Below are 11,502 nucleotides of genomic sequence, written 5' to 3'. Positions count from 1 at the left end.
AGTTGTGATAACGGTATCTCATGTAAAATAATATTGTCTAGGGCGCTCTAGTTCCACATTTCGATTATCTTTTATCTATTTGAAGATATCACATAATTACTGTAAAATTAGCGGTATTTTAATTTCGCCGGGATGAAGACTCTTAACATTTCCTCGCTTAGTTTCAGCATTATAAGCTGTCGAAAGAGTGGAAAATGAGTTAGGAAATGAGTATTACTAATGTAAGAAAACTAGCCAAAGAACTGGCAGTAGTTGTTATCATCTTAGACTTGTCACATGTTCTATCTAAAAACACATGATTCAGAATCCTAGCGTGGCGGCGCGGCGCAAGGAATTCCTTAAGGAAAGTGGGGACGTTTCCCGGATGTTCCGTTAGGAAAGGTGGATCTGATTCATGGCATATGGAACGATATCCCAATAAGTAACAAAAATCCATTGATACATCTGTATCTTGAATAAAATGAAGGCGGCGAAGAATTTTTTAGTGTGTTGTGCGTGGTTGCATAAGTACAGCTGGGAATGCCTATACTGAATAAAGAGGAAATTAAATAAAGTCTAGTTTTAATGTCCCATGAGCGTGGCTAAAAGAGGTGGGTTGTTAATAGAAGTTAGTGATTATGAAATAATTAGTAGGTCTCTTGCAGCCGCCACTATTCATATATCTTAAGCGTGTGACATACCGAATACTGTTTTCCTGTTGATCTACACAGACTGTATTAGCATCACCTTTGTATTAAAGAATGGGCAGGGCAAGAGTGACAGAAAAAACGGAACTATTCGAACAGACGGGGAGAGGGGGCGATGAGTTTGTGAAGGAAGCAGAATAGTCATTCATCTCCACCTGTTGAATAGAAGAAATCTTGCTCCACGTGAGTATGTGTATGTATGAGCATATGTAGGTATAGGATAAATATCTATGTGTGTGTGTCAGAAGGTATTTTTCAATACAATTCTTATGTCAACAGGTCCGCGCCCATCTGAGAAGGAAACCCCTTTAATTCCTCCCCCCTTCCTTCGCATGTCAAAAGAGGACGGAAACGACGTATGATGTGTGTGTGTGTGTGTGACATATGACGGAGAAAAGTCGCATATAAGAAGAGTGGAAGGAGTCGATGCGTGAAGACTATTTCACTGATCTCCATTGTCCAAAGTAGCAAAAGTCGTCTGACCTTTTGCATTGCTCTCTGCGTATTCTTTTCTCTCTCGTACTGGTTCGCAGCTTCTTCCAGAAACAGACCTATTGCTTTGGGAATCAACGTCGTTGTAGGTATGTAGAATGAAAATTTTATATGTAAATTATAATCATATTTATCTAAGAATTTGTAAGTATGTTATGGCAATCAATGGTGCAGATAGAGTTGATTTTTTTTCCTGTGCAAAAATAAGGGAGATTTCGTTACGACTTCTATGGGCGAATACTTTTCTAAAAAAAAAAAAAAAAAAAAAAAAATCTTAATTTAAAATAATTTATTATACTAAATAGTTATAAAATAATCACTGAATACAGAGGTGTTACAAGTATGTGTTTCACTTTTAGATGAAATCACACAAAATACAATCTCCTACTTAACGGTGTGTATTTTTCACATGCAATACATAAATATATAAATAAATGAATAAATCTGTTTCAGCAAAATAAAAATAAAATATTAACTAAATCAGATTGACAACAAATTACATATTTTAACACCATAAAATTCGTTTTCCTGAAAATTTTCTCGAAAACTACGCATCGGAATTTATCCTAGAAATCTGAAATCTTTGCTTAACGTACCACCGTTATATCGTGTAGTGATAATGAGAAATGAATGGAATGGTGGAATGAATAAAGTGGGAGGAAACGGGAGAACTCGAGAAAACCTACGCACACGGTGTTTGTCTACCACAAAGTTCACTTGGCGCAAGCTGGTATCGAACTAGAGACCCCAAGAACAATTTACCCTAGAGTATGACACTTAGTTCAGCTCGGTGTCATCAACAATAGGTTGATAAACTGTATGTTATCTTTGGACAAGATTAAAGGAGCAGTTCGAGTTAAAGACAAGATTGGTGCAATAGAAAGAGTTTTAAAAAAATAAGGGATTCTTATTTTTTCAAAATCTTGATTGGTTGTCTCGTTCAGCTTCTATAAGCATTTGTGTTTGGTGAATCACAAATGCTGACGTCAACCGTGGGCTAGCAATGAACTCCATGTGAGTCAGCAACCATTCCCTTGTGCACAGCTGATAAACCTTTAATAGTGGAGTGGATTTAATAGATTGTTTTGGGTTCGTTATCAGTCTTGCTTTGTGCTGAATTCTTGAAGGAAGTTTTGGTTAGTTGTTTTTCCTACAGCACTAGTATTAAATATATATATATATATATATATATATATATATATATATATATATATATATATATATATATATATATATATATATATATATATATATATATATATATAGAGAGAGAGAGAGAGAGAGAGAGAGAGAGAGACAGAGCAGTGATTACGTAGTGTTGTGCGAAGCAGTGTTTCTTCTAGACATGATTTTTTTGGGGGGAGGTGCACTGTATCCCGGTGCTCTGAGAATGCCTGCCCCCGGAAGAGACCAAAACAATTCGTCTATCATATAATAATAAATATAATAGTACTGTGTGAAAACAATGTGTGCCCCTTGGATTTTTTTTAAAGGAACACTGGCGCGAAGTAGAAAATACGTGTTAGTACCAGTAGCGACTCGTAGTCTGTACAAGCACCGGTTGCAATGTTGCAATATCAAAGGTATGTAGGTACGCGCAAGTGTTCCCCTCCCCCAGCATTCTTGAGTCCTATCCAAGAAATATTCAGGAAATATGAAGAGGAAAGTCTTTTAAGCTCTATTTGTATATTATTGATTAAATTATTTCTCGAATATTAATTTAATATATAAGCTATTTCCTTTTTTTCAAACAACCACTATCAATGTACGTTTATACACTATTTATATACAAAACCTCTACACTCATGTTATTGGACACGAGATAAATCGAATATATAGTACAGTGAAACCTGTCAACTTGGCCACCTCTCTAAGTTGGCCACCTGCTTATCTTGGCCTAGTTCGTCTTGAACCTGCATTTTCCCATAAGACATTCGTTACTTATTACTCTATAAGTTGGCCACCTGTCTATCTTGGAAGTTGGCCACACTGAAGCAATGTTTACCCTATGATGATAATGATAAATTTACCTGCGTATCTTGGCCACGAAAGATACAGTTTTGTTATTTTTCTTAACTCTTTCGAATTCCCATATGAGAGGCAGATGTTCTGTATTTGTGACTGCACACAAAGAAGCATAGATTCGCACGATTTGTTCTTGGAGGTCAATGGCCAGAACACTACCCTCATAAAGGGGTGTTGAAGGAAGGTGTGAATAAGAAAAAGCACGTACAGGAATTCAGGAAATGGTTGTACGTATTTGTTTACCCTGTCTGTTTTGGTAAAACCATTAGCTATATCAAGTCCTCTCATCAGTGGGGAGCTTTAGTAATTCCGGAAAATTCTCAAGGTTAACACTAACCATCTCAATTGTCAACTATTGGCACCTGTCGGCTTGTCAAAAGATAGCGGAGTGTTTGAGATATCAATTCCCTCAAGATTTTCTCAAAACATTTTCTGCTCCGAGGGAAACACTTCTGGCTCATTAACAAGAGGTAGTTATCTACAATATTAGAATGTGCATATCTGCCAAAAAGAATAAAACAAATATGTCTAGAATGAACCACCATTCAGTAACAACTGAAAAGATGTCATATAAATTGCATATGAATTTCTCAATTTATAACTTAGCTTTTCTTGTTTTCAATCTGAATAACTCAGTATGCTATAATATCAATTTCAATAAACTGCGTACATACTCTTCTATTTCATGGTTGTTTGTGTTATTGTATTTTCAATCCGAATAATCCAATGTACCAGACTAGTTTTCAGGAAGAGAAAGGTATGCACATATATTAAACATACTATAGTAATATTTTCTAGTACTGTATATTTTTATGATTACTCTATATACATTATTTATAAGTAGCTGTCGTGCCACTGGTTATTAAAATTTTACAATCAAGTAATAATAGAAATCCTATTCTAAAAATAAACAAATCAGACTTATTTTGTGTAAGTTGGCCACCTGTCTAAGTTGGCCACTTTTCGATGGAACCGATGGTGGCCAACATAGACAGGTTTTACTGTATGTGCTGTAAGCCATGAATGATGGCGTTAATCCGAAAAGAAGAAAAAAAGCAAGAAAATTGCATGCACGCAGTTAAACAAAATTATTTAATTATATAAACTATGCATTATTTTAGAATGGAAGGTCTTTCTTCGATCTTTCGGGCTTCAAATTTTTCTATGACTTTATTGAAATCTGAAATGCTGCTCGCCAAGTTTCTCTGAATAGAAAGCATCGCTACCGCAAATATTTTCCGCTTTATTTTCTTTGGGTCCAGAAACACCTCTCTCCTCCGACAATATGCATTTTGTTAGCATTTCTTTGTATAAATATGCGAAACAAAAAGTCCATTTTCAGGAACCACGTATTTTTTTGTCTGTAAAGAAGCATGAAATCTAAGATGTTTTCCTTTGAAAATTAAAAAAAAAAAAAATAGTTTAACATTCCAGCAAATTAGGCTAAAGAAGACAGATGAGTATTGGAAGTGAATGATTTGATATTAATTTATGCTCTCCGCCGGAAATCGAACACGGAATCATGTGCACGAAGGACACAGAGCTAGGAATTAGACCCGTAGTAAGACATTTTCTTCTTGGAGACTCGATTGACCCCCCTTCCCCCCAGAATAGGATTTTTTTTAAAAAATAAATCTTATCCCAAGAATTTTCACCTTTGTATTATAAATGTTAAATAAAATCTATTGACTTCGAACGACCGCCCCCCAAACTTTCAGCCTGGATCCGTCCCTGCTACCACCAGACTTTTGTTTGTTCTTTGCGAGTTTATGTTTTGTGAATAACTTCTTTCTTCCACGCGTCTGTATCTTCCTCACCCTATCAACTGAGTCAAGCGCTGCTAAGCGGAGGAATTCGTAACTATTACAGAAGCTGACCAGTTGCGGAAAAAATGCAACCGTAAGGGACCAATACGGGAAGATAGGAGCGTTGCAAGAATAAATCCACTTCCCCATGTTAAGAGATAGGAGCTCGCTGCCATATGCTCAATGTTACTGCTTCCAGTGGCAACGTTCGCTGCCACTGGAAAGGTAAATCTCTCCCTTTCTTTCCGTTTTTTAATTGACTTTTTTCATAAATGCATCAATACTGTTTTGCGCTCAAGAGCAAAGGTTTATTTTTTACTGATACACTACTTTAACACTTAAAAATATTTTTAGTATTTAAAAAAAAAATATCCGGTTGCACAACCATGCAACATATAGTACCAGCCGCCACTGGTTAGTACAGCGCGTGCTGTGTCTGTGAAGTGAGGTAGATATGCCCAACACGTGGTGTGTTTTCGCGTAATTCTCGTGCGTGTAAAGCTGAGGGACATAAAGTATCTTTTTTACGTTCCCAAGTCGTGAGAAATCACCAAATCGATATGGCTCAAGAAAATCAATAGGAAAATAGACCAAATAAAAACACTCTCGTGTTTATTCCAAACATCTTGAAGAGCCCGACTTCTAGCAGTCATGTTTACAGAAAGAAAAGCTAATGCCAGGAGAATCATTTACATGCAAACTCAGAAAGAATGCTGTTCCAAGTATATTATTGAAAGGTTTAGAATCTGAACCATTGAACACGAGCCGATGTTCCAGTTACCAACGTAAAAATATCGTACAAGACGCAAGACGGTTGTAATCAAGACGAGGCGTTAGAGGGTAATAGCGGCGGTGACACTCACGATTCTGAAGACACTGTTTTAGAAATAAATGTAAATACAACTGCTATACAAAGTGAAATGGGGAGTGAAATGTACTGGCTTGTAGAAGAAATCAGTGACGATGACAGCGTTCTTCAGGACATCGATTGATCGTTTTAATTTTTCTGTATCAAGCGACAATGATGATGAAACGGGTGACGAGAGTTGTTCCGCGGAAAGCGATGCGAATAAAACAAATTTAACCGGTAAAATATTTTTCATATTCTGGCAAACTTTACAGATGTTATTAGATTTTTGCCACATATGTCGCGCTTCTGTACATACCTTGAAGTACAAAATTATAGGGTCAGCATTGACAATTGCAACAAAACGTGAAAAAGAACACATGTTTGGCAATCGGAACCATATATATATATATATATATATATATATATATATATATATATATATATATATATATATATATATATATATATATATATATATATATATATATTTATATATATATATATTAAGGTGCTTAGGTGTTATAGTAATCTCATCCGTCATGTATTTAAATGATATTGGTTTCGAAATTTTAGTCCCTTTTGTAAAATGCTGAACTTATGTCACGTTTTATAATATTATATAGGCCTAAACTTTTGTGCAGCCCACCATCAGATATTATTATTTTCTATATGCAGGTGACATTTCTAAGTCTTTGCGATCTGTTCTGGATAACTGATAGTGAAAAACTCATGTACATGACCCGATTTAGACTCCGACTTCGTTCCTGTTTATTGATGAGGTCCTACGAGTGCTTCTTAAATTTATTATATTATCTGAGCCGAGCTTGTTAATCCGTTAATATTTTAACGCGTAACAGTGTCTTTAACGGTGGCATTCCATATCCCATTCAGAAAAATATACTGCCCCTTTGAACTACCAACACAGATAGAGCTAGTTCAATCATCATGCGACGTTCTTTACTGTTTTCAAAAGAGTTTATTTACGTCATAATCTAGCTAGGATTTCTCTTGGGAACAAGATGAACAGAAGTTATGTTTCATGCAACAGAAGTTAGAATAAGAAAGAATAGGAAAGAAATAAGAACGATGTGAATAATAATTTTTAAAAGATGGATTAATGAACGCTTTCACAAATACGTATTATTGCTTTTATTTTAGTTTATACGTTGCAAATAATATTTCGGAAACCACTTTACAAAAGAAATTGATTATAAAAGATTAATTACACATGATGAAATCGAAATTTTTGCTTTTAGAACTCCCTCGTGGCTCAACGGTTAGCGTACGCGCCTTCAAGGTGAGCGACGCGGGTTAAATTCCCGGTGAGAGCTCATGTAGCTCCAATTCCATGTTAAGTTGTAGGTCCATATCTTATTTAGCCTCGCTGCTGAAAAGGAAGCTAAACTAAAACATAATTTTTTTTTAAAAAAAAAAAGCAAATCGAAATACTCGTTTCAATTGAGTTCAAACTCAAGATTTTTACATTTTATTGCTCTTACGTATGTTCTTACGAAAAAATGTCAAAAAGTTTTCTTTAAAAAAAATATGGAGCAAAGAACTCATTATACCCTAATTCTAATGATTGGTCTTGCATGTACACTCATGTCTAAAATTATTGTCGCATATCTATAAATATGTTGTTGTAGGAATATAATTTGATAACGAATTCGCCCGGTATTTCTTATAACGCTCTTCTTCTTGTTTAGCTCAACCATAGGCTGGTGGGCAACATGGAAATTTTAAAACTTTTCCCTCGCTTGGAAGAGCTGTTTTATACTTCGGTAAGGTTTCTTCTTCGTAACGGCATCTAGATATTCTATCTTTGGTCTTCCTCTTCCTGCTTTTCCTTCTGCCTTTCCCTCTATTAGCACGATGATCCAATCGGAGTGCCGAATAAGATGGCCAAGCATGCTGTTTCTTCTTTTTCCTATTGTCCTCATGATCTGTCGTCCTACATTAGCTTCCTTTAGTGCGTCTTCATTCCTTTTCCTTTCGGACCATGATATACGCAGCATTCTGTTATGTTCTTCTTTTATGATGTTAGTATGTGTATAATCGGCAAAGACATGTATGAGACAAATTTCATGTCAAAAGAGCAGTAAATAAGAAAAATAAAACGAAAATAAAACTTTCTTATCCATTTAGCAACATTTTGTTTTACTCATTCTATTTAGTAATTGTCGTATTTATAATTCTGCTTCTATGAAATTTACCACAAATGTACATTTCCCGATTATATACATAATATCAGTATTAAAAGTACCCTGCAAATTATATTCTTACAAGAAGACAGTTATAGATATGCGATAATCATTTAGGACATGAGTGTACGTTCAGTATGAATGTATGATCATTTGCTTCAGCAAAATTAACATTAATAAACTTACGAAAATTTGTTAAAATACATAAAACGAAATTGAAATATCGCCGTCATCATACTTTTTAAGCAGAGACCTGGAACCTCACTGCATAGCTCAATCAGTCTTGAGCAAGTTTGCAATCGAAATGCAACGCGAAATATTAGTTAAGAATTTTTCGTAATGGATCTGTAAGAAATTTGCGGAGCTATCGGTTACACACAATGCGCAAGATTGTCGTGAATGGCAAAACTTGTTATCGCTGATGTCACAAAGAAATTCCACAAAATTAATGTAGAGGGTTAGTATAAATGATTCAGTGGGTTATAAAACAGCGTGTATTTAGGAGAATAAGACCTTACAAAAATGGGTGATACATGAAAAGATGCTATAGCTGTTCAATGTGTACGCCGTTGGTTGCACAGCACACGTTCAGACGGTATTCCAGTTCGTTCCATACGTTCAATAACAAACTCCTATCAAGGTTTCTCACAGCAGCAGTTATGCATTCCCTGAGTTCTTGCAGTGTTGTTGGCTAGGGTTAGGCTGCCAATAAAACTAAAAGAACTGATGAAACGCATCACTGCTGGAACATACGGAACGAACCGGATTATCGTCTGAACGTGTGCCGTGCAACCAATGACTGGATCTATTCAACTTCTGTCAATATTTTATTTATAATATTATATTCATAGTAAAGGCGACAATCATAAGGCTGATTATGAATAAATAAATAAATAAATAAATAGGTAAATAGATAAATTTGATAAATTAATAATAGATTTCTATTTTTGAATATTCTAAAATGTTACGTTAAAATATTTATGCAGCGAAATTTAAATGTATAAATTCTGATACAAGTTAGTCTTGATAGTACACTGTATTTTAAAATGAGAACTCGAAAATCTTATTTAATTACACAGTTTATTGCGACTCATTTGTACAATGGGTTGCCTGTCGCAAAGAGGCTTATACCCAAAATGATTTCATGACATTTCATTCAGACATTGACATTTCATTCAGACATTGACATCGAGATGGCAGAGTTTGACTGAAAAAAAAATCTCGAAAGTGGAGAAGGGATATCATGGTAAGTAAGGTTACTTACAATGTTCGAAACTCCAGGAACGAAGGTAGTAAGTTACTTAAATTTCGATAAAAGCAAAGTGTCTCAAATTAATGTATAGTATACACTCTGTAATTTTTTGCTAATACAGTGAAACCTCTGAATAACAGACAGCAATGGGGCGTGATTATTAGTTCGGAAATTAAAATAAAAAATGTTCGTTACAGAGAGGTTACACCAATTTAGGTTACTCACAGCTCATGCGGTAATTGCACATAGCATTACGTTAAATATATAGTTTGTGAATGTCAATATAGGCTAATATTGAAATAGTGTTCTAAATATTGGAATTGATGGGGAGTATTTTCCAAACAAGGTGAAAGGAAAAAGCTCTTTGAAGTTTTATCGTGAAAGATACATTTGTTCCTTTATCTTCAAAATTTGATGAAAAGATGCAACCAGAAGGGTAAGAGGGACGTGAATTTGTCAGGGAATGGAAGAAATTTTGCTTATATTTAAACTTAACCATACGACTAACTCTCCACGATTATTTCTGCTCATTTAGGTTTTCTATGATTTCCACGAGAAAGCAATTCATTGTGAACAGGAGCAAAGAATTTCAAGTCCAGGTTGGAATTGTTCTGCATATTATGTCAAAGATATTCTGTGATGAAGGGGTTTTCTATCTACAGTACTGTATCGCAGCTTTTATTTTCAAATTATAGAAGATATTTCCTGACTTAAATGTGTATCAAGTTAATAATTCTGGTCTGTTACGAATGGTTTATTACAAAATTGTGGGGGAAAGATGTCCGTATCTATAGAAGAGAGTGTTCTGATAATAATACATATAGTTTTGCCGGTACAAATACAATTATTTAACAAGAATTTTAAGAATGATTTTTAAAAAAATGGATCAAAAGATAGTGATCTTGGCCAAAAATTTTAGGAATGATTTAAAAAATGCATCAAAAGATTGCGGATTGAGCAGTTACTTTTTCGATCAGGAGCCACAAAATTTTTAAACGGCCCCTAATTTTTTTTTTATTTTTTATAACGGAATAAGCATATTATACTGAGTTAAGTGATACTTTGGATTTGGCTACGCTATATGTAGTTCTCTATATATAAGGCGTCAAGAAAATTTTTGATTGTGGTATATTGGAGTTTTTGGGTTAGCGGCCACAAATTTTTGAATGGTCCCTAAATCGAGTTTTCGTATTTTCTACGGAATAAGCACATCATGCTGAGTTAACTGATAGTTTGGGGTTGACCACTGTTTAGATATAAGGCCCTGAAATATATTGAATCTTTTGATTTTAAAAAAATGTGTCTTTTAAGAGTCTTCATCCCGGCGAAATTAAAATACCGCCAATTTTACAGTAATTATGTGATATCTTCAAACAGATAAAAGATAATTGAAATATGGAACAAGAGCGCCCTAGACAATATTATTTTGCGTGAGGTACCGTTATCACAAGTCACCTAGTGGCTTTCCGTTTTCAGCTGTTTAGAAACGTGAAAATAAATGCCGATTTTCAAAATGGCTCGAAATCGAAAGCAGATAAGTGAGTCGTGATAACGGTTTCTCATGTAAAATAATATTGTCTAGGACGCTCTTGTTCCACATTTCGATTATCTTTTGTTTTTTTGAAGATATCACATAATTACTCTAAAATTAGCGGTATTTTAATTTCGCCGGGATGAAGACTCTTAAGGGAAGTTTCACATTAGAATACATTCCGGCATGCATCAGACTCGTTATGTAGAAGTCAATTTTCTAACGTACTTTCAATTTACAGAAAGAAGCTAGAGAAGAGAAACCAACAAAATGAGATGGCTACTTCTGCTACCGGTGTTATTTGCTCTCGTGTTAGCCAAGAAGGACAAAATGGATCACGATCTTTTGGAAGAGAAAGTTGCTGAAATTGGTGAGTGCAGTTTCTAAGAAATAAAGGGAAAAAGAATACAATTTGTTAGTTACCTATTGTTTCTGCAACCACGACTCTCTTTAATGTTATGCATCACCTACTGCGTTTTTTCCTTTGTTGCACGTGCCGCACAATCCACAACAACAAACAAGTATTTCAGCCTAAATTTTTATTTATTTTTTTTCTAATAGAAAATTTCTATATTATTACAATTCAAAAGAATGAAAAAAATTACCAAATTTCACTTTCAAATAACCAAAATTATTGAGAATTAAGGTTAACTGTAGCCC

General features: G+C 34.7%; 1 protein-coding gene across 1 annotated transcript in view; it reads left to right on the top strand.

Annotated features, from left to right (window-relative positions):
• The first annotated feature begins 1,111 nt into the window (after nt 1-1,111).
• Nucleotides 1,112-11,502, top strand: part of LOC145684031 (uncharacterized) — a 40,440-nt gene continuing 30,049 nt past the window's right edge. The window contains exons 1-2 of the mRNA XM_081755847.1: nt 1,112-1,267; nt 11,084-11,212. Of these exons, the coding sequence (XP_081611973.1) occupies nt 11,113-11,212 (100 nt within the window). The 5' untranslated portion in view covers nt 1,112-1,267; nt 11,084-11,112. The remainder of the gene's footprint in view (nt 1,268-11,083; nt 11,213-11,502) is intronic.

The sequence above is a fragment of the Thermobia domestica genome, chromosome 4 (genome assembly GCF_964235325.1).
Source record: "Thermobia domestica chromosome 4, izTheDome1.hap1.1, whole genome shotgun sequence".
Lineage (NCBI taxonomy): Eukaryota > Metazoa > Arthropoda > Insecta > Zygentoma > Lepismatidae > Thermobia > Thermobia domestica.
Note: the sequence above shows the minus strand (reverse complement) of the source record. Positions and strands in the feature narration are given on the sequence as shown.